General features: G+C 46.9%; 1 protein-coding gene across 1 annotated transcript; it reads right to left on the reverse strand.

Annotated features, from left to right (window-relative positions):
• Positions 1-415: 415 nt before the first annotated feature.
• GTPBP4 (GTP binding protein 4) lies at positions 416-24,242 on the reverse strand. Its single transcript, XM_019460919.2, has 17 exons — positions 24,113-24,242; positions 21,953-22,123; positions 19,296-19,399; positions 19,080-19,216; positions 17,185-17,285; positions 15,581-15,673; positions 14,350-14,541; positions 14,203-14,268; positions 12,138-12,227; positions 11,275-11,385; positions 9,561-9,638; positions 9,196-9,247; positions 8,712-8,812; positions 7,121-7,318; positions 5,997-6,062; positions 1,965-2,108; positions 416-1,078 (listed from the first exon to the last, which is right to left on the reverse strand). Exons 1-17 carry the CDS (start codon positions 24,158-24,160, stop codon positions 926-928), a joined length of 1,905 nt encoding a protein of 634 aa, XP_019316464.1. The 5' UTR covers positions 24,161-24,242; the 3' UTR covers positions 416-925.

The raw sequence follows: 24,242 nt of genomic DNA on the forward strand, positions 1-24,242 counted from the left end.
CAACAGCACTGTTTTAAGGTCAAGAAATGTTTTAAGCACTTAATACTCTGACACACTAACTTCCCACATCGCACTGTCTGTGGGGGTTCTGAGCTGACACATATGGCACAAATTCCACTCAGAGTAACTGAAAACAGAGCCCAGGAGGGGATTCTGCGGGAGTGTTAGGGTGTCTGCTTCTCTGAACATACGCAGTTCCGGGTTCCCCCAGTGGGGGATGCCCAGCTCAATTGCTACAGTGCCTGAGGCAACATTTTACCCCACAAAAAGTGTTTTGTTTTGAAAAACGAAAGAATTTTTCTCCCTTTTCATTTGGCCAAATTGACAGTGATTTGTAACTAAAAAAAAAACAAAAAAAACAAAAAAACCCAAAAAACAAAAAAAAACACAAAAAAACCCCTAAATCAACCAAAACCACTTTCTTTCAGAAGTTTATTTTAGATAAACTAATTGAAAACAGATTGCAATGATGCACACGTTGTACAAAAAAACTAGAAAATAATCTAGCACTGGCATTCACTCTTACATTTGCAGGGCAGGGCCGCCAACCTTCTGCCCACGTCTGCAAGGAGATGCTTTCTTTGCGAGACTATACACATACACAAACCAAAGTTCCCTCTTGCAGAAGAAAGTAAGATTCTTCTCCATCAAAACAAAAATTGCATCAATCAATCTTTCCAGTTTTGCAGACCTGAAGCAATCGGAACCCCAACAAATGCAGAAACCACAGTTGGCTCAAGGCACCTTACCATCATTGCGGTGACAAACGTCTCCCACACCTGCACACCCCAACATACAGCAAAGCAACAAGCCCGTCAGGTATGTCATCGCAATTTTCAGTTTATAGCCAGGACTCCCGTTTCGTGAAACTGGACCAGACCAGGAAACTAACAGTCTAGCCAAACCATCTCAGCTGCAGAGGACTCTACCTCCTGTCCTTTTTTCCGGCTTTCCTCTTTCCGGAGAGTAAGTGCTTGGGCTTCATATCAAACACATGTCTGTCTGCTTCTCCTTTCTTTCCCAGGCGGTTCATCTTCTTCTGAGCATTTTTCATCATAGTCTTGGCTTTCTTCACCATCTGGAAAGCAAAAGGACACACGTTAGCTGCTGAGTGTCTGTGTGCTTTTTCATTACCAGTTAAGAGCAGGTCTTAAGTGTCCAGATCTACTCTGTGAGAAGTGATGGCAAGTCCCCCTGTGACCCACCGTGTCTGCAGGAAGTCAACTGTCTGCACAATGAGAATGAAGATGGGAATGAATGTTATTTCTAGACAAGCTCTGTGCCTAGAAGAACCTGGAAGATTAGGGGACATCTGCTGTAACTCCCTCTTAGGGACACACGAGAAAACAGAGAACCAGCCCACAAAACTATACTCACATCGGACAAATGATAATGCCAGTATTAAAATCCAGATTTCTAGAAGGAAAAGGCATGGTGGAAAGGAAATCCCAAGTTTCCATCAAGTAGACTGTTGGCCAGTTTATATACAGACTTTCTCTCGTACCTGAATTTTCAAAATGCTGAAACTAACAATTTTTGTGTTCATTTAATTTAAATAGTTTCAGCAAAAGAGACTGTGTACATCCAAAATGTCTTTCCTAAAAGACTGACCCAAACAGCTCCTTCTGGGCTGGATCCCTGCAGGGTCTGGTTGTAAGGTGGGGGCTTGGGACTCCAGGTGCTGAGTAAGCACTGTTTCCTAGCTTGTTCCCGCATGGCTGGCCTGCGGCTCACACCACCTGGTGCCCTATGACACCATGCTTCTGTCTACCCCTGAGAAAGGACAGCAGTAAGGAATGGTGCACCTAGGGAAGGGTCCAGAACACCCAGCTTGTCTCTCAGGGGCACAAGCACCCACCTACGGTCCCCACCTTCTAAACAGTAGCTGCGGGTATGTGCCCTGAGCCCTGGAGTCATCAACAGCAGAGACCACTATTTTTTATTGCATATCACAGGGGACTGACCTTGACGTCCCGAAGGCCGGAGACATCCCGTGGAGTCCGAGAGCAGCTGCGGCTCCGGGTTACTGATGTGGGTGGAACAGAGTCATCTCGTTTTCTCTTCCTTGTAACGCTCCGGGACCTTCTGGCCTGGACTGCATAATGGGCCTGGGAAGCATAAACAGCAAATTCAGTGCTGCCTGACCCCAGCCCGGCTCCCAGGCTTGGTGACAGACGAAATCACACCAAGAAGGAGACAGAACACTCAGGAGTTCTTAATGACATTATCAAATAAACTAAAGCTCTTTAAAATTATACATAGTTGGGGCACTCACTTTCAAATGTCCCCTCTCATACTATTCTTCCTTTCTGATCTTCTCTTATACTCTAATGAACTTTTGCCTGCTACTCATTAAAAAAAAAAAAAAAATACACACACACATACACAGAGTTAACTTCACATTATTCGTCAAACGTACTTTTTCACTTAACACGGCTGCTTTATGTTACAAGCAACTGTAACTCCATTAGAAACCGTTTACCTAACGCTGGCCATTCCTGAATGCTGTCCTTTCCCCTAGGTGGTAAAACTAGCATCCTAACTGCTATTTTTGCTGTAGTGTGTCCTCTCTCTCCAGCTTTGGGGCTATCTACCTGAACACAGGGACAGCCCTCAGGAAGCTCAGCGCTGAGGCGAAGCAAAGCCTGCCCCTGGGAGAGGCCGCTGTGCTCGTGCTGGTGGGCGCCTCACTCACCCATGTCCTGTCCCCAAAGAACAACAAAACACCTGGACAGGAGCGCAGGCAGTTAGCCTGCACAAACGAACAGTCAGAAATCAGACGCTAACAGATGTTCATTAAAATAACGCTTCAGGGGCGCCTGGGTGGCTCAGTCGGTTGAGTGTCCGACTTCGGCTCAGGTCACGATCTCGCAGTCCGTGGGTTTGAGCCCCGCGTCGGGCTCTGGGCTGATGGCTCAGAGCCTGGAGCCTGCTTCCGATTCTGTGTCTCCCTCTCTCTCTGCCCCTCCCCCGTTCATGCTCTGTCTCAAAAATAAATAAAACATTTAAAAAAATAAAATAAAATAAAATAATGCTTCAGGCTAGCAGTGTAGTCTCAAACGTTGCTAATTAAAATCCAAATTAGTCTAACCCCTTTGGAAAGGAGCTGTAACACAATTTTCTTTTGATTTTGGTTATTCCAATTCTAGGAATGTTTTGAAAGAATAATCCAGAATATGAAAAAGTTATTTCAGACAAAAATGAATATGCTCCAGCATAATTCATCCAAAAAAAAGACCAGAATTCCAATAGTTATCTGAAACCCCTTCTAGTCTTTGGGCTCCCAGGAAAACAGGTCTGAACTATTTACAACCTAAGCCCGTCTTGTGTTGACTCAACAAACCCTCATGTATCTGGTCGCTAAACAGAACCTAAGATGCTCCATGAAGACTTCAGTCACCAAGTGAACTTGGAACCAAGTTCAAGTAAAAAATATAAAAAATAAGCTTATGTTTTGTTCTCTGACATTCTATTCCAATTTGTATTCTTACCAGACACTAATTCCAATTTATTGTGTATTTCTTACACATCACCGTATATTCTGAGTTAACAGCAAATGAATTTTTTAAAAATCAGATTTAGTATTTTATTCTGGAAAAATCATTTGACAATATTGAAGCTAAATATTAAGTGTACACCTAGAATTTAGTAAACTTAATTTAAAAAATCAGAATTATTTTAAGATTAAACAGCATTAAAAAGAGTGGACAAGGGAGGTTGGAGGGAAATGGGCCCACATAGTCTATGTGCTAGAGGTGGAGGACACATCAGGGACATCACGCAAAATGCTCAGTGAGCCAAACAGAATGAATTGGTATGTGATGATTATTCACAGTGTTAGAGATTTCATGACTAGTGGCTGGATAAACAAACAGTAACCTCCTAACAACACTCAAACTCTCTCATGTTCCCCAGAGGCAAAATGACATGCTAAATATAAGCTTAGATATTTATTCATTTACTTATGTGTAGTATATTCCTTCTTCTTAGTAGTTTTTTTCTCCACTATGTTTTTGTTTTTTGTTTTGTTTGTGGAGATGAAAATTGGCAATATGTAAGATTACTGAAGTATAATGATAGATTTTTGAACACAGAAATGAGACCATTTAAAATATTTCCCTGCATATTTTTCATAATTGGGATGGACAAGACTATGTCATATAAAATTGGGAAAAAAAATTGGAAACTCAGATTTTACTAGTAGTGAATAGTGTCATTTAGATGGAATGTCAACTTCAAACAATGAGAAATTCATGTATTGGCTCTTTGAATTAAACTCAGTGGCTTGAGTTGAATTTACAGTAATGCCAAATAAATGGTTTTATGAAAACTGAAGAATTGTCTTTCCTATTTTCTACATTGTAAAATATCCTGTACCTTTTGCTTTTTCCCTTCAGACTATTCCAAATCTATCATTCAGCTATTAGTATGTTATCAACCTATTCTGGAATATACTTTGCTCTCAAAGTTGACTCTGTTGAAATTTCTTGGCAAGTTAACTTTTAAAATAAAGCTTGCCCTAAGACTTTTAAAAGTAAAAGTGGGCATCTATGTGGATAAACTAATATTAAGTTCATTACCATCATGTAAAATTTCACAAGAGTTGATGATTATTTCATTTGAGATAAGATACGATCTTCACAACTGAGATAAGACCTCAGATGCAACCATAGTTAAAATTCTATTTTTTCATAGATACATCTTTCAATATGTATGTCATTTAGAAAAATACCTTATATATAATAGGATTATTAAATTCTTCCTTTTGTACAACATAAGTTGAAAATTCTTCCTTTTATAACAACGTAAGTTGAAAATTTTCTCAAATATTTGTTCCAAATTTTCTGGATTTTATAAATCATTTACAGAAAAGTCTCAGGTATTTTGTAGTAACTGTCTTTTGAATCAGTACTTAATGCTTTTTTTTTTTTGAGTTCTATAACTTTGAAGATTATTATTTTCAATTATAACAGTGAATAAATTCTTTTTTTTTTTTAAATTTACATCCAAATTAGTTAGCATATAAACAGCAAATGAATTTCTGAACAGCAACCAAACTGAGGTCTAAAAGACACTAAAATTTTTTACTCAAAAAAATGTGAAAAATTACCCCAAAATAAAAAATGCTTGGGGCGCCTGGGTGGCTCAGTTGGTTAAGAGTCCAACTCTTGATTTCAGCTCAGATCATGATCTCACAGTTTTGAGCTCAAGCTCTGTCGCATGGAGCCTGCGTGGGACTTTCCCTCTTTGCCCCTCTCCTACTCACTCTCTCCCAAAATGAATAAACTTTAAAAAACAAAAAAATTTGCTTATACATCAGTGAAATATAGACACGATCTACAGAATATGGTTATAACTACATCTTAAAGAAACAAAGATTAAAGCCCTCTGCAGAAAAAATTAAATAAAAAGATACACACGGCATGTTAACCTAGATTATTTTTGTGCACTGTGAACACAAGTGATTTCTTTCTTTCTTGTTTCTGGTATTTTTCGTATTTTCATTAACCTGAAACAGAATTCGATGTATATACGTACACAATGAAATATTAAAAAAAAAGAGAGAGAAAGAAGAAAGTGCAGAGGCCACCTCACATCATTGATGTTATTACTGAAACATCACCGTAATGCCCAGGAGCAGTCCCATGCTCAGGGATGACTTTTAATGCAAAACGATGGGAGTGTGCAAGGCATTCTTAAATTCTCACGTGGTGAACAAGAATGGAGTATGATGAAGACACCCCTGCATTAGCAGCACAGTCCCTTGAGCTGAGTGTCCTGAGCCGTCCCACGGGGCGTATGGACAGCAGTGGGACAAACACGTTCCATTCTCAGCCAGCCACTTCCAGCGACACTCCTCAACAGACATACTCAAAGTTCATATCTCTTCTTTGATCACATCTGTAACCCCCCAGGTTTCTAAGAGTCTAGTTTTCTAAGGCAAAGCTGTACATGTCCACGTACGTATGTGACTGAGACCATGTGCATGCACTTACATTGTCTTTGTCATCCATGTCAACACCGAGACTGCGCATCTCACTCTCCAAGACTTTCCGCTGAACCTGAACACAGGGGAAAAGGTATGTTTTCAGAAAAATTAGTTTGATAAGATGCTTAAAAAAAATTTCACAGGAAAATGTACCTTTTACAATTATCTAGGATACATTTCTTTTAGAAATTATATCTTTTAATTGGGCCCATGTTCATGTTTTTGGACAGTTCACTGAAGCCCACGGAAACCAATATCTCCCAGGCTGTGACTATGTGCAAGATGACATACACTTCACGACCTTGAATTCTGCACGACTCTGCAAGGGGCTCTGCATGCAAGGATCACTGACGCTGAGGTCACATGACATGCCCCACGATGCAGACTCCAGCGACAGCAGCTTCTCCCAAACCCACTGAGCGCCACTGGGGAAACAAATGGAGGTCTTGCCTACCAGGAACCACTCATTTGCCATCATGTGAAAAGAGTACTTCAGACACACTAATGCGAAAGGTATCTGCCCTAACCATCATCCTGTCTTTGGGAAGCTTACCCCCCGCTTTCTGTCACATCCTGTGGTTTGAGGGTGACCACAGGACCTGGCCTCACCTGCCGCCCTGACAAAAGCATGGGGCAGGAGAGAAACAGACCTACAAAGATGGAGCAGAGACTGAAAAGAATTCTGACATCATTTGACCCATTTGTGCCTGAAGTGTGACTCTCCCTGTCCTAACTAGTCACAGGAGCTAACATGTTGCCTGAGGATTTAAGCTGCCCTGCGTTAGGTTTCTGTAAATTGCAAAGAGGAGCACTAACTAGTAAAGAAGTTAAAGAATAAGAACATGTTAAATGATGGCTTTACTGTCACAAATTACGAATCACAACCTCAATCTGCACAACTGCAGAGAGGCTGAACCCAACAATGCTGAGCCTGGATGTCAGCAGGAAGGGTGCCATCAGCACAATAAAAAGATCAGGGCTCGACCAACCTCAAAAGTCAGTATGTATCACCAAACCAAGTACGTGCAATCCCATGGCCACGTCTAGGCTGACATGCTGCTTTTAGCAGGGCTGTGCAAGAATCCAAAGCTGCAGAAACCCGTCCTGCTGCTCTGGAAGCACAGAACTTGCCTTCTTAGCGGTTCGAGGCATCCTGGGCCCCTGTGTGTTCTTCTCCTCGGACTGCAGAATTTTCAACTTCCTTTTTTCCCGAATTTGCTTTGCCAGCTGGCGGATCTCCACCATCTCCTCGTCCTCGCTGTCGGATTCGCTGTCATATTCGCCTGCCGCCGTTCTCAGCTCTTCTTCTTTTTCTAACTCCTCCAATTTCTTGAAAAGGAATTAAACAAACTCAACAATGAAAACCTCGTGAGTGTAGCCACGTTCATGTGACTCTCGGGGGCAGTGAGCGCCCGCGCCTGGCCCCACACAGGATGCCCCAGAACTCAGCTCCCAGCAAACGGCATCTGGGAGGAAATGAAGACCATGCAGCACTAAGCCCACGGCACCCCGTGAGCGCTTCTATGTTGTCTCCTTCTCTTCACTCCAGACATCGAGGGGACACGTGCACATGACACCTCCCTCGTTCCCCAGCACTCCCAACAGACCCAGGACAGAACCTCCGTCCTTGAAGAACTAAGAACTCATCTATGTGAGCTGACATAGGTCTCCAATATCCCATTTATCCATTCTGAGGCCATCCTCAAACACAAGCCAACACAAGCCAACACCACCGCTGGCTGTACAGTTTAAATAAAAAGAAGTTACAGGGCGCCCGGCAGGCTCAGTTGGTGGAGCATGACTCTTGATGTCAGGGTTCTGTCTTCAGGCCCCACACTAAGTATACAGATTACTTAAAAAATAAAATCTAGAAAATAAATGAACAAATTATGTATGCACGAATACACTCTATAACCAAGCAAAGAAACCCTGACAGCAATGCTGCAGTCAGATGCGGCCATGCCTTGGCTGATGTGAAAAGCATGGAGGGAGGGAGGTGGGCAGGAACGGGCAAGGCCAGTCGCAGGCTGCGAACCCACAGGCTCAAAATGGACGTCACTCAGAGAGCAACAACGAGGAGGCACATGTAGAGTGTGAAGGAGGCTGTGACCTGGCTCCTGAGCCAGGAGCATGGACCGTGCGTGAGCAGAGCACAGGTGCACAGCTCGGACACAGGCAAGGAGGAGAACCAAGCACCAGAGAGTACAGAAGATTCAAGGGAAGGAGGAACAGAACAGGGATGAGGAGGTTCATGTAGGGTTTCCTCCTTGGAGACCCGCAGACTGAAATGGTACAAGGGCAGCATCTGGGAAGGAAATGAGGGAGTGTTGACGGGAAACACTGTTTTTTCAAAAAGCTTCGCTGAGGAGAGAAAGGCAGCAGAGCAATGAAAGAAGGACCCAGGGCTTAAGAAAAGTTTTGTTTTTAAAGTGAAAGGACCCGTGGACACCACAGGCTAAGCAAAGCTCCAGGAGAGGAGAACAGGCTGGGTTGGAGGACAGGGGCTCGTGGCCACCGGAACGCACCTGCCCCACAGAGGCGGCCGTGGCCGAAACCGCACAGGGAGCAGAGCCTTGGAGGGAGAGGCTGTTAGTGACGGCTGGAGAAGCTCACGGTGCATAAGGAACAAGGGCAGCACGTACGGCCGGGCAGACAGCTGTGGTTGTGCGATCAGGGACACAGAAGTAATAAAAAATCACATAATACAACAGGAGACACAAACCTGCATGATGTCAGGGTCGATGTAATCAGCTATATTGTGGCCTTCCCAGATCTCGGGTATCTTATCGTGTTTCTCAGAAGAGTTCATTAGATCCCAGTACTCTGAGGTTGAAAAAAAAGTTATGTTCACTGCAGTTTTTAATACCTTCAAGCACCACGTGCCCAAAATGAGTTCTTACACACATCTCTCCATGAAGACAACAGAGCGCCTGCACATAACACCTCAGAACAGCACAGCAGAGGGTCTCCAAATACCTCCTGGGTCGCCCAGCACCTTGGGACCACGGGCCGAGCGGGGGCAGGGGGGACAAAGGCAGCAGTGGCCCCAGCACCTGCACCATGCACGCTGCAAACCACCCTCCTCCTGAAGCCACAGAACCACCCCCACACAGCCTCATCTCTAAGAAAGAGATGAAGGCACAGCCACAGGGCAAGAGGGCACTGAAGCCCTCCCACAGCGTCCCGACAGGGATGCTGGCCCTTACTCTGAAGGTCCAAGATGTAGTCGTCTCCCAGCTCTACTTCAAGGTCTCGTTCCTGAAACCAAAGAACAGATAACTCTCATCAGCTCCTGCTGGCATTCCAGGCGCATGAACGCCAGGCACCCCCTTGCCCCAGGAGACAGCCTCTGCTCCAAGCTGAGAGCCCGTCCCTCTAATGCCTGTGCAGCCCGGCTATTCCCGGTTGGCTCTACGGCTCACATCCACGCAGTGTCCACAGCCACCTCCCTCCCACTCACGAGGGAAGGGGCCTTCGTCAGCCACAGCTGTGGTCACAGAGCCTGACGGTAAAGGCCAGGACACCTTCAGTGCACACACATGGCCTTCTGCACCCGCGAAAGTAGACCTACCCGTTTCTTCCTGGGCTCCCCAATGTCCATTCTCTTCCTGCGCGCCACCACTCCCTCAGGGATGAAAGGGGGCCTTTCCTGAGGAGACATCACCAGAAAGAGTGACATGAAACACCTTGCTGAATGCAAAAGGAACATGAGAGTGAAAAGCCAGAGGCATGCTCTCCGTCTGCAAGGGCAAGGTGAAGCCAGACCAACTCAGAACCAACAGACTGGGGGGCGGAGCAGGGCCAGCTGGGCACGGAAACCAGGAAGACTCCACTGCTGATCCAAAGTTTATCTAGAAAAAATAAACACCAAGACTCTCGAGAAAATTATGAACAAAAGAAATGATACAAGAGAAAAACAAAGCAGACAACAGAAATCTAGACACGAAGCAAGTCCATACAAGAAGTCAACAAAAACATACAGTATTCGAATCTCAGTCCTGAGATTAAGGACTAGCCAGGCAAAAACAGAGCTGGGTGGCTGCTTCCACCTGCTGCCTAAGAACAAATCAAATGCAAGACTGAGCAAAAACTTCTGTTCAAAACAGGTAAAATTAAGATAATTAAGTACAGGACAAAGTATAGGAGAAAAATATTATCAAGATATTTTTGGAATGAACGGGAGGTCTTTCTATGCAGGACACAAAACCTAGTTACCATAAAAAAATATTAATATTAGCTAATAGCATATATTAGAAAATTATTAAATATTCACAGCATATATTAAAAACATATAATCTCTTTGAAGCTGAGAAAGAAAACCCAAATCAAAAAGCAAATGACAAAAAAAAAAAAAAAAAAAAAAAAAAAATCCACAGAACATACAAGAGTCTGGGGGTGCCTGAGTGGCTCAGTCAGTTGAGTACCCGACTCCTGACCTCAGCTCAGGTCTTGGTATCAGGGTTGTGAGTTGAGCCCCACAAAGGGCCCCAATTTGGGCATGAAGCCTATTTAAAAAAGAACATATGAGAGTCTGATTTCCTTAAGATAAAAATTATAAATTAAACGAGTAAAAGATAAATGACCTGAGGAACTAATAGGCCAATAAGTACATGAAAAATGCAGGCTTGGCAGGGCACCTGGCTGGCTTGCTCAGTGGAGCCTGCAACTCTTAATCTCCGGGTTGTGAGTTCAAGCCCCATGTTGGGTGTAGAGATTATTCAAAAATAAATTGTTCAAAAATAAAAAAAAATGCTTGCCTGAACTGATCATTAAAGGAACCATCGATTAAACTGACAGCAGCCAATGATGAGGGGACGCTCAGCATATCCCAGGAAGGCATTTCTGGGGGACAATGTCATTCTCAATGGCCTACTGAAAACTCACTCTGCAAATAAAAGACTTATGCACAAAGACATGCAACAGAGCACTGTTTGTAACAGCAAGAAAACAGAATAATTTTAAAGAATGTAATACACGTTTACGTTTAAATTTTTTTAAAAATATGCTCACACACCAGAAAGATTTATGGGAACATTAAGACAGTTACCAATAACTATGTCTGGTGGAGCGAGCAGCAGGCTTTACCTTGGCACTTTTATACTTCAGGACACAACTGTTACTCTGGACGAGAAACTCAAGCCCACTGTGATGCCCACAGGGGTGGGTGTGTGCGCACACGGCGCCCGTGAGCCTCACCCATGAGCCCTGCATGAGGCAGGTGCTGGTGTGTGCGGACAGAGGGCACAGGCATCTCGCTCCCAAGTTCCTTGGAAGGGCAGCCTCACCTTGTCATCTCTCTTGCTTGGCATGGCTAGATGCAGCCTGTTCAGCACCTCATTCACTTTATTTCCTTTCATTTTGGTTTCAACCCGATGCGCCAGAAGCCTGTCACAAGCCTGGGAAGGTGAGAAAACGGGACATGACTCACAAGGCACCCACCTTCCGGGCTGGAGGTGGGGGTGTGGGAGAGGAACCAGACTCCGCAATAACCAGCAGACTGTGTTCCAAGCTTTGGGTCCCACTTTGTGCTTGTCCTCAGGAGTCACATCCACTAGTGCTATCTTGGGGATCACCCCAAGATCCAGGTGACCCCCCGGGGGCAGACCACACGCTCAGGAGGGAGCAGGCCTCTCCCTTCCCAGGCCAGGCCCAAGCTGGGGCAGCACCCCATGTACCATCTGGGCTTGCCTCCACCACCAGTCACCCTCGCGCCGTGTTCCCTAGCCAGGTTCAAGGCCCACCCTGGGCCCTGGAGCAACAGCGCCAAGCCAACCAACAGCATCAGACCCTGCCATCTCTTTTCCTTTCAGGTAAAAATAAAAAGGACGTAAAATGATCAGAATCGCATATGAAATCTAACAGGAAATGTCTCTTTTCTTGTTTTTTTTCCCTGCTTCTGAACAAGTTTCACAGTACAGCTGGCACAGACATCCCGGCAGGTCAAGAAGGGCAGCAGGCTGTGCACGAGGTTCAACCCCCCCGGGGAGGGAGTCAGATCATCCCTCTAAACCCCCTGTTTGGACTGGGCGGGATGGGGGAAACCAGGGCTCAGTGTGGCACACACGCTCTCCAACCTGGACAGAAAGCCTCTCCCCACGGCAGACACCTCTCACGAGAAAGGCAGTATAGGTGTGGATGGAGCACTGACCTCAGTTTTCACCTGAATAACCCCTTCCTCCGTCAGAGTGCTAGTCTCAATCACGGGGAATCCTGCGGCCTGCAAATCTGCAAATATTTTCTGCAGAGACAGAAGGAAAACAAGAGAGCCATTATTTATTTCTACTTCCCTACAGACAACTCTTACTGCTCTTCATGTTGGGATCAGAAATGCAAATTAGCCTGGCCGTGGCTCATTTGCAAATTCTTCTAAAGGACGTTTCCCCAAAATGTTGATTTCCTTCCCCCCATATTCTTCTGTGACAAAGAAAATACTACTGGGAGGATCAAACCAGACTACAAAAGCAAACCAGAGGCTCTCTGGAACATTCTGTGAGATGTTACCTTCTAAAAAGGAACAAGATACAAAACTTTTAAGATGTTTTCAATACTACTTTTAAGTAAAATGCATAGAGTCTGCAGCCTAAGAGAATTCCTTAGAAAACACTACAAAAATGAATAATCACTGCACTCCAAAGGAGGGGCTTCACTTGCGTAGCTCTTCACCAAGGCCACCTCATTCAGACGTAGGGGGCCAATCCTGTGACAGGTAAGCTGCTCACGAACAAGGTCAAACACCTTTACTACAGGCTCCCACTTACCAGTTAGACTTCCTCCTCTCCTGGAAACAGCAGTGGTCCTGGGCAACAGCAGGGTCTGACAGCTAACCCCACCACCGACTAGCACGTGATGCAGGCCACTGTGCCTCTACCTGAGCTAGCCGTAACCATGTTCCTCACATGGTGCCGCTCCCACGATCAGAGCACGGACAGCATACACAGGGCAGGCTGCAGGCCACGCCCTAGTGTTAACCCAACAGTCACATCAGAATGGCATCCGCCACCCACCGGCTTTCAGATTTTTCAATCTGCCTGATGACATCACTGACTGGTAGCCCAGCAATGCAGCAATTGCTACCAGTGACTCCAGGATGGAGACCTCACCCCATCACGGCTGGCAGACGGTGAAACCCAGACACATTTCAACCCGAAGCCTGAGCACCTGGTGCAACACTCACCCTAACCTTTGGTCGTCACAACCCAAACCCTGTCTGCAGCTTCCAAAGTGATTAACCTAAAAAACTGAAATTACTTAATAGGGATCTGAGTCCTTTCAAACAAGTGAATTCTCTGATATCAGTGGTTACCTAGTTAGTAACTTGATGAACATGCTGCAGTGCCCATTAAACCAGTACAGCTGTTTAAAACCCTCTCACCAGGTATTAAGACGTCCAGCCAGCATGAGACAGAGGTGCCAGGAAGAGACCCTCTACACGGAGCTGGTCGGTGGCACATGCCCCAGGAGACGCAGCCACATCAAGATTACTCTAGCGCACTGGTTCTTAAAACTCGAGTGTCACCCACCACGCAGGGTGCCTCCCAGATTGGCCCTGTAGGCCCGGGTGCGTCCAAGAATCTGAGAACCTGTTACTAGTGCCAACCTTCTCCAGGCAGTTATCCCCAAAGTGCCTATCACAGAGAGCTGCGGGGCCAAGTGTGGGTGGAAAATGAGGGCTAACCACCTTACCTGCCTCATGGAAAACACAGCGAACACTATGTACTCACAGTTCTGGCAAGTTTACAGGTGCCCCTTCTTCATCATTCACTCCATGCTTACCTCCCAAACTCATTTCCCCCACAAATGTGTGTGGCAGGCACGTGACCCCCCCCCCCCGACCCCCCCCTCCCCAGGAACCTCCTCTGGAAGCACGGCTCTGGGCAACCAGCCGGCAGAGACCCAAAGGGCCAAAGCCCGTCTGAAGGCGCTTTGCATCCTCCAGGCACCAAGGTCGGAGAACAGTCGCATCCTAAAGAAGCACAAGACCTTTCCGGGGTTAAACACGCCGTCCTGCCAAATGCACAGGTACTTGCACAGCCTCCAAGAGCAGAGGACAGAAAATGTCAGGTGTAGTTTGCCACTAACAAACCACTGAGGGAATGATCTCAACTGTGGAATAAAAATCTTTACTAGTATTGCTGAAATTCCTTCTCAGCTTTGGTTGTCTGCGAATAAACTCAGAATTAGTACGTAAGACTCAAAACATTCAGACAGTTTACCTGATCATCTTCCGAAAGTTCAGCTATCCGCTTCACATCACATTTGTTTGCTACAACTATAAGAGGCTGGAACAGGGAAGAAAAACAATGAAATGATTATCCTCGCGGCACAGGCTATGAACCGCAAACACCCGTCCCCACACGCACCTTGTTGATGAAGAGAGGTTTGATGTTCTGGAACAGCTCCAGCTGCTCCCTCAGCCCGTGCCCACACTGCTCGGACAGATCCATCACGTACAGGACCGCGGCGCGCAGGTGAGCCAGGGCCGTGATGGCCTGCATCTCAATGGTGTTCCGATCCTCCAAAGGGTGGTCCAAAATCCCGGGAGTATCAACAACCTAAGCGTCAAGTCTGTTACTTCAAAGCACACATACCCACAAATTTCTTGCCCAGCATATCCTGGAGGTGACTCACATACCCAACCCGGCCCTCTCAATACTAGTAAATAAGACGTGGGTCTCCCAACTGACATAATGAAAAAAGCAATGACGGAACAGTACCTATTCTTTAAATATTACAAAAAAGGGGGGGATGAGTCGACCCTGCAGAGCTCACTGAAGAACCAGTCAATGACCTACAGAAAAGGACTCCTCTCTCTTTTTTTTAAAGTAATTTTTGTCAATGTTTGTTTATTTTTGAGAGAGAGAGCACGAGCAGGAGAAGGGCAGAGAAAGAGGGAGACACAGAATCTGAAGCAGGCTCCAGGCTCTGAGCTGTCAGCACAGAGCCCGACGTGGGGCCTGAACTCACGAGCTGTGAGATCACGACCTGAGCTGAAGTCAGATGCCCAACCGGCTGACCCACCCAGGCGTCCCCTCCCTTTTTTTTTTTTTTTTAAACATATGCTCTATGCCAAACATGGGGCTAGAACTCATGACCTACAGATCAAGAGTCACACACTCTACTGACTCAGCCTACTGGGTGCCCTGACAGAGAGAACAGAACTGGCAAACACTCCCAGGTGTTAGGAATGACTTTATCATTTACAAAATTAAATTCAACTGTGGAAACTGCCCCATGCTTTTAAGTGGCTAATGCACATCCTTTCTAAGGACAGGGTCAGAAACGACAAGGAGACTCTGGTTTCATGAGAAGCACCACTGCTAACGTGATGTAGCCATCTGCTCTGGCAGCTGGCGGCTTCCCGAGTCCTCACAGAAAAACAAGCACTGCACTCGGGCAGCCGCGAAGCTTGGGAGTTTTCTTCATGAGGACATTCCTGGTGACCCCGAGAACCTGTCCCACCCCTTCGGAGTCTTCCTGTAAGTGTACTGGGACCTGGGGAGAGACTATAGTTCTTCAGGGACCACCAAAATCAAACCCCGTTCACAAAACCAGCCAGACGTGAGCCCCATGTCTGACGGTGGGAACGCTCACCTGCCAACGCAGGTACTTATAGTCCATGTGCCCCACAAACAGGGATTTGGTCGTGAATGCGTAGGGCTGGACGTCCACGTCGGCTCTCGTCACCTGAAACAAAACAACGAAAACTTCCACAATCACACGAGCTCCAAACCTTATTCCCGGTCAAAGAAGGTAAATGTGGCACCTGTACGTTATGGAGACTAACGATCTCGGCAGTAAGACAAACAACCAAACGGAGAGCGAGAGAGCTCCCATGATTACACTCCTGAGGTCAGAAGCTGCTGCTGACAGACGGACAGGCTCCACTTCCTCATGCCACCAGGCGAGGCCAGGACACAAGAGTCCAAATACAGGACGGGGAGGGGAGGAAGACCCAGCACCAGGAGGGTACCCGTCAGCTTCTGCTCTGCTCCACCCCAGCCCCACTAATGCCCCACAGAACTTGCTGTGAAGACAGACTTGCTCTATCTACACTGCTGGTGCGGGGCCCACCAGCCACAACTCCCCATGAACTCTTGAGACGTGATCAGTGCAACGTAGGAACTGAACTGTTTGTTGTTTAATTTTAATCAAGTGGCCAGTGGCTTAGCGCCGCAGCACTAGCTCACGAGCATCTGAGACATCGGCCCAGACACCGCAGAGCTTCAGCCTGTCACGTCAGCACAACTCGGGGACAAAATAAAAACCTGCAAATGGGCTTCAAGTGGAAGTGCTCCTGGCAGCAAGCACCACACATATGTAACTGTCGTTGTCTGGCACCTGAGCTGTTGTTGGTTGTGAACTGACATTTTATTTTATCTACTTATTTATGAACCGACATTTTACGTGTGGTTTCTACTCTGTTCAAGTCCCTCAAACTCAGCCAAGTGGTCTTGAAGCACCAAGTTACTAAATAAACAGCACCCTCGAGTCCCAATTAATGAACTCAGTCAAATCAAGAGCAACTCAGCCACTTCCCACTACGGGGACCGAATGCTTGATGTGAGCAGTGACACATCAACCAGTGACATTCACGTAGTGCCTCAGGAAGCCCACTTCAGCGAGTGCAGCCTGCCACGGTAGACCCCAGCGCCCCCAGCACTACCACCCCCAGATGAGGCTGAGACAGTACGTCCTGGGAAAGGCTCTCCGTGTTAACAAAACCGGACTTAACATCTCAAATCCCTTAGAAACTGGGGCGCCTGGGTGGCTCAGTCGGTTAAGCGTCCGACTTCAGCTCAGATCATGATCTCACGGTCCGTGAGTTCGAGCCCCGCGTCGGGCTCTGTGCTGACAGCTCAGAGCCTGGAGCCTGTTTCCGATTCTGTGTCTCCCTCTCTCTGACCCTCCCCGTTCATGCTCTGTCTCTCTCTGTCTCAAAAATAAATAAACGTTAAAAAAAAAAAAAAAAAAAAAAAATCCCTTAGAAACTTATGGAATGCATACTAGAACAGAAATAGCAGCCGAAACCTAGATTCAGACAGCGTCAGTCCTCCCTTCAAGTAAACGGCTATTTAAGGCGGCAACAGTGCTGACAGACTAACCGGCTGGCCATCCTCCAGCCCACACGGCAGGACATAGCAGCCCTTGGGTCTCAGGTCCTCGGTCACTTGTGTTATCACCAGACACGTACTAACCTTATTGATGAAGCTGGACTTGCCAACATTTGGGTACCCACACAGGAGCAGGGTCCTCGTATTCGGGTCAATAGTTGGCAGACGGGACAGATGCTGACGCACTGTGGGAAATAACATGTGCTTGATTTCTTAAGAGCAATTAAGAAACTCAAACTTCTGCTTGACTGCTTCACATAGCTGTACTCCTGGCCCATGGTTATACTAACCCCACTCCAACATTTATAATGTGAGCGAGAGAAAAAGTATGAATAGAAAAAAGATTGCCTGCAGAGGCACCATAGCACACAGCAGCGTACTTCCCGACTCTGGCTGTACCCACAGTCCTATTCAATAGGTCAAAAGTGGGGCCAGAAACACATATCTAAGCGGTGCCCAGACCGCTCTTACTAAGTGGGATATTTGGAATGCATTTTTGAAGCAAGTGTGCACGCCACCACTTCCTGCCAAGGCACTGGGTTAGTTCCACGCAACGACTAGGTGCATCATCTGCAAGGCGGTGACACCATGAGGCCACCCTCAAGACTAAACAAAACAGATCGCTGGAAGCACTGGCAAAGCAGTCAAGTACTACAAGCTTGTCGCAAATCATTTGTAAGATGTCAGGAAAGGGGGAACAAACCCAAAGGACTCGAGAACACTTCAGTGTAAAAATCTATGTATAGAGGCAAATACCTGTTTCATTAGAAATACTCCTTTAATTCAGAACCGTCCTCTTTAATTAAACTATCATGTAACAAAGCTGGAGTGGCAATTTCATGCTAACACATATTGCAAAGCTTTTATTTTATTTAGTTTTTTAAAGTTTGAGAGCGAGTGTGTGCGCGTACACACACACATACATGCATGCATGAGTGGGGGAGGGGCAGAGAGAGAGAGAGAGAGAGAGAGAGAGAGAAAGAGAGAAAGGGAGAAAGAGAATCCCAAGCAGGATCTGCACTGTCAGCATGGAGGTTTATGTAGGGCTCAATCTCGTGAACTTCAAGATCATGACCTGAGCCGAAATCAAGGGTCGTACGCTTAATTGACTGAGTCACCCAGGCGCCCCTCTTTTGTTTGAGAGAGACAATGTGTGTGAGTGAGAGAGGGGCAGACAGAATCTTAAGCAGGTTTCATGCTCAGTGCAGAGCCCAGCATGGGACTTGTTCCCACGACCCTGGGATCATGACCTGAGCCAAAATCAAAAATCGGATACTCAATCAACTGAGCCACCTATAGGCCCCAGATATTGAAAAGTTCTTAAAATTTTTTTTTAAACTTTACTTTTAAATTTATTTTTTAATGTTTGTTTATTTTTGAGACAGAGAAAGAGCACAAGCAGGAAGGGGCAGAGAGAGAGAGGGAGACAAGCCCAAGCAGGGCTCCACCCTGTCAGCACAGAGCCCAACACAAGGCTGAATCCCACTAACTGTGAGATCCTGACCTGAGCTGAAACCAAGAGTCGGATGCTTAACAGACTGGCCACCAGGCGCCCCAAGTCCTCTTAAGAGAACAAACAATTTATGGGGCACCTGGGTGGCTCAGTCGGTTAAGCTTCTGACTTCAGCTCAGGTCATGATCTCAAGGCTCATGGATTCAGAGCCTGGAGCCTGCTTCGGATTCTGTGTCTTTCTCTTCTGCCCCTCCCCTGATTGTACTGTCTCTCTCTCTCTTTCAAAAATAAATACATAAACATTTAAAAAAATTGTACTAGTAATTCATAAGCATTTTAAGCACCAGCTGCTTTTTCAGTAATAACTAGCCTGTCAGAGTTTCTCAAAGGATGGGTAAGGAATGGTTTGATCCTGTTAGGTCTAAAATAAAACAAAAAAGAGCACCCTAAAAATAAGTTCTTGACAAGAATCGAGTACCTTAACAGCACACACTAAACACTGTCCTTGCTTACGTAAAAGAGGTACCTTGTTCCAAATACTCCAAACTCTGCTTCTGTCTTTTGATGATTGTACACATCCGGCCGAGGGCGGCTCGCTTCAGCTGCTTGCAGCGGTAGAGAGAGTCTCCGTATTTCATAAGCCGCACATAATCCTTAGCCACGCTTAAAGAAATAAAAAGATATAAGATACTTTTCACCTCAGGCAATAATTTAAAAGATACTGTATTAAAAGATACCTTACTTGTCCACTAAATTTTTGGCAATATTTATTTGTCCCAAGGCCAACTTGTAATGGTCCTTGTCATAGAGAATGTTCATCAAATCAGCATAAAATGGATGGATATCCTAAAACAGAAATAAAGCGGTCATTCTGGGACAGGTTTCTCATCCCCATGTGTCAATAATTCTTGAAGAATAATTTTGAAGTATGTCCTACCTTTTCCACGCTCTTCAAACCCCAGATCTCCTCCCCGGTCCATTCTCCTGACTGAGGACTGTTTAGAGTTCAGGGGTCACTTCTGCCTGCCCATCTAGCCTGGGCCCCAGACTGATCCCCCTTTACCTCATCTGCAGGTCTCCATTTGTGCACCAGACCCCCTGCCCCTCCTACTCAACACCTGAAACCAGGCCCGCAAACACGCTGTCATTTCCCCCTCAGCTCTAACAGTTGGAAAGCTCCCTGAACCCACAACCCTTCCGTTCCTTTGCTCCCCTTCTCGAGGAAGGTCACAGAGAGTTCTTCCTTTGAACCCAGTGTAGTCCGAATCGTGCCCACCAGTCCTTTAGAGCGGCTCATCAGATCAGCTCCCTCCCCGAACTCCTTTCATCTTACCAGAGCGTTCCACAGCACCAGACAGCTGACCACTCATGCTTCCTGGGACTTTCCATTCAACTGGCCTCTGGGACCAACCGTCTGGCTCTTCTCTCCCCTCGCCGCTCCTCAAACTCCCTCGCTGGCTTATGCTTCCACCCAACACTAAACATCAGAGTTCCTAGGAGCACTTTTCTCTCCAGGTTCAGCTCCTAGGTGACCTCACGTGGATCTAAAGGCACTGACGGGTTCCTGAGTGCCACTGCACATCTCCAGGCCACACCTCTCACAGAGCTCCAGACTACTCGCACTTCGGCTCGGACACCTTACCAGAATCTCAGACCAACGCGTCCAAACCACCCCCTTCCCCGTCTGGATGGATGGCAACTGCAAGATGCCCAAGATGCTACGAGCAAGTTCAGCTCTTCCAACCACCACCAGCTGTTTACGTCGGTGCGTCAACCTTCAAGTGGTCTCCTAACCCCATAGGCCACGCATCCTCTAAAAGAGAAGTCAAAGCTCGGCACGTCCCACACTCAACTTGGAAGGTTTCCCTAACAACAGAACTCGAGCCCTGTACCAGGCGGCTCACCGACTCACCATCTCTGACTCATCTCCAGGTACCCTCCCTCTCACACACCCTGATGGGTCTTCCTGTTTGAGACCTCACACTCTGGACCTCGGGGCCTCTGCACCTGCTGCTTCTGTGCCTACAGTGCTTTCTCTCCAGGCAGCCCCGCAGCTCGTTTCCTTCAGATCTCTGCTACAAACTCTAGAGATTTCTAGGTTTACAACGTTTCCCCTCACTAGATGAGGACAGGGACTTATTACTACTGTGTTCCCAGGGCCTAGATAAGTACCTGAGACATATCAATTATTCCATGAATGTAACTATGCTAACCTTCTGCTCTAAAATTCTCAGATAGCTAACGTTAAAAAAAAAAAAAAGAAAAAAGGAATACAATGTTCACAATTTAAATGTATTGTATTAAAAAATGATACCAAGGATGAAAAAGATAAAACTTCTTACAAAGAACCACAAAAATCTGGTGCTAATTAGTTCAAAGCATTTTGTTTGCCCAGATCAGGTGTTTCCAAATATCACACCAGTTTCCAATCATCTTACTCTTCTGGTTCCTCCTAGGTAATTTCTAGGGTAGCGACCCTTTCCCAACAAACTATCCACCCATTCAACGAGCCTCTACTGAGCACCTACAGCATGCCCAGGAGACACGTGTAAAGTTAAGCGCCTGTCCGCTAGCAGAAATCTCTACTCTTATTTTAAGCACATCTGTAATTTTTTAAACAAACTACTGTCACCTTAAGTAAATATAAAAGAAACTCTTGTCACATAAACCAACTTTTGCCTCCTGGCTTAACCTAGCTTTACGGACTATCTTGGGACAGTGGCCACTTTAGGCTCTCACCCTGCACTGTGGAGCCCACCCCAAATAACCCTGCAGCAGTGTTCTCCTACACGGGGATTTCACGAGCAGTGTCTGCTCTTGGCTTTCCACGGCTTAATCAACAGGTAAACTCTACTATGCTAGAGAATGAAGACTTCAACTCTTTTAGCGGAATGCAGAAGTCACAGCTCCCCCAGGCAATTTCTTCCCACCAGTCAACAGAGAGGACAGTGCTGAACTGACCATCACTGGCTGATGAAACAAACAGTGGTGGACCTCAGGCCACTGCTACAACCTGAGGCCACAAAGGAGCCTTGGAAAGAGGAAGCCCATACAGGCTGGTGAGCTGCCAGGTTCACAATCCATAGCGTTTATAGAGCGTGGGTTGGTGCCTGCAATCCTAGAAGTTACAAAAAAAAAAAAAAAAAAAAAAAAAAAAAAAAATGGTGGCGGAGATAGCTTTGGGCCCTCTTATGGAGTTTAGTTTGGGGGAAAGGAAGAATACTAAGGAATAAAAAAAAAAACCTGTGTTCTTTTCCCAGCTTTGCCATGAACTCACAAAGTCTGCCCAGTGAATAATTTTGTTTCCTTCATTATCTGTCAGATAAGTACACAAACTAGTAATAAATTATCTGAAGGCTCACATTGATATTGCCATATGTGTCCCCCAGAATCACTTACATCCAATTTGGGGAAATCTGTTAGAATCTGTGAGAGTCTGTCATGGTAATTTTGTTGAGTAAATTTGACTTTCCTCATGTAAAAATGTCTAATGCGGTGAATTTGGTAATGTTTATGTATAACTGTTGGAGTCTTCCGTTGAGTCTTCGATAACGTCAGGTCAATAAAGTCCTGTAATTAAATAAGAGACAGTACACCAAAAATGTTTATTTTCTATCCACTTACCTGAAACCTCAAAAACCAACAATTAACAATACCATATATTTTAAACTACAAACACTTTTCCTAACTAAATCTTTACTCTTTTATATCCAACTTGGTTCACGTTCATAGTTTTTGGCTTTTAAAAAACATTTAGCAGGGGCGCCTGGGTGGCGCAGTCGGTTAAGCGTCCGACTTCAGCCAGGTCACGATCTCGCGGTCCGTGAGTTCGAGCCCCGCGTCGGGCTCTGGGCTGATGGCTCGGAGCCTGGAGCCTGTTTCCGATTCTGTGTCTCCCTCTCTCTCTGCCCCTCCCCTGTTCATGCTCTGTCTCTCTGTCCCAAAAATTAAAAAAAAAAAAAAAAAGTTGAAAAAAAAAATTAAAAAAAAAAAAACATTTAGCGGATGGCTGCCTAAATAAATTTTATCCCATATTTAAAAAAAAAAAAAATGTTTACTTAGAGGAAAAGAGACACGGAGACACACGAGCGAGTGGGGACGAGCAGAGAGAGAGGGAGACAGAGAATCCCACATGGTCAGTGCAGAGTGTGATGCGGGACTCGATCCCACAAACTGAGATTGTGACCTGAGCCGAATCAAGAGTAGGACATGCAACTGACTGAGCCACCCAAGGAGCCTCATCCCACATTCTTAATCTCACCTGTACTTCCAATACCTAGAACCCTCTGAAACTTTAGTCATGTAACTCAAGCATAAACCAGAAAAAATATTAAAGGGAAAAACTTCTGCAATTCAATCCACGTATCTTTGACTTCGGAAGCACATTAAATAAGTAAACCTAGATGTGGAAAGTGACTGAGAATGGACACACTCTTGCTCGTGTACCCAGTGCAAACAGAGACATCAAGCCCAGAGACCTCCCCTAACCCCTCCATTAGCGGAGTCTAGGAATCCGTAAGACCAAGTTCAAAAGTCTGACCTACTTCACGAAGTTTTCCCTGACCCGCCCCACCTCTTGGGGAGGAACCTCTCCTCTCTAGGAAGGACCCCAAGGTCTGGAGAAGATCCCTGACACTCGAGGAATAGACACTCATCTCTGGGGAAGGACCCTGACATCAGAGGACGAACGTTCACCCCTGAGGAGGGACCTTCACCCCTGAGGAGGGACCCTGGCCCCTGAGGACGGACCCTGGCCCCTGAGGAGGGACCTTCACCCCTGAGGACAGACCCTGACACCTGAGGAGGGACCTTCACCCCTGAGGAGGGACCCTGGCCCCTGAGGAGGGACCTTCACCCCTGAGGACAGACCCTGACACCTGAGGAGGGACCTTCACCCCTGAGGAGGGACCCTGACGCCTGAGGAGGGACCTTCACCCCTGAGGAGGGACCCTGACTCCTGAGGAGGGACCTTCACCCCTGAGGAGGGACCCTGGCCCCTGAGGACGGACACTGACCCCTGAGGACGGACCCTGACGCCCGAGGAGGGACCCTGACTCCTGAGGAGGGACACTGGCCCCTGAGGAAGGACCCTGACGCTTGAGGAGGAACCCTGACACGTGAGAAGGGACCCTGATGCCTGAGGACGGACCTTCACCCCTGAGGACGGACCCTGATGCCTGAGGACGGACCCTGACACCTGAAGACGGACCCTCACCCCTGAGGAGGGACCCTGACGCCTGAGGAGGGACCCTGACACTTGAGAAGGGACCCTGATGCCTGAGGACGGACCTTCACCCCTGAGGACGGACCCTGATGCCTGAGGACGGACCTTCACCCCTGGGGACGGACCCTGACGCCTGACGCCGGGGGCCTGAAAAAGGAGCCTTGCTGCCTGGGGGAACCCCTAACGCCGGAGGGCCCGCATCTGGGAGGACGTGGCCTGGGAGGAGAGGCAGCCCGGAGCAGGCGACCCCTGTCCCATCCCCGAGTTACGGGCCGGGCTCTCCCAGTCCCCCGGCAGGGAGAGGCGAGGGCGGATGAGCCCTCGCGGCCGCCTACCTTGGCGGACGGCACCACCGTGATCTTCTTGAAGTTGTAGTGCGCCATGCCAGCCGCCACACACGAGGGAACGCGGACGGATGCGTGGGACTTCCGCCGGAGTGGGCGGGACTTCCGCCTCCGCGTCACT

This window comes from Panthera pardus, unplaced genomic scaffold (assembly GCF_024362965.1).
Source record: "Panthera pardus isolate Hobbes unplaced genomic scaffold, ASM2436296v1 HiC_scaffold_6, whole genome shotgun sequence".
Lineage (NCBI taxonomy): Eukaryota > Metazoa > Chordata > Mammalia > Carnivora > Felidae > Panthera > Panthera pardus.

Excerpts from the sequence above, each read along its gene's own strand:
- GTPBP4 (XM_019460919.2), bottom strand. The coding sequence starts at position 24,160 with ATGGCGCACTACAACTTCAAGAAGATCACGGTGGTGCCGTCCGCCAAG. Across the intron at positions 19,217-19,295 it reads GCCAAAAATTTAGTGGACAA|CGTGGCTAAGGATTATGTGC; the intron begins GTAAGGTATCTT and ends TATTTCTTTAAG. Across the intron at positions 14,542-15,580 it reads ATAAGTACCTGCGTTGGCAG|GTTGTTGATACTCCCGGGAT; the intron begins GTGAGCGTTCCC and ends CTTGACGCTTAG.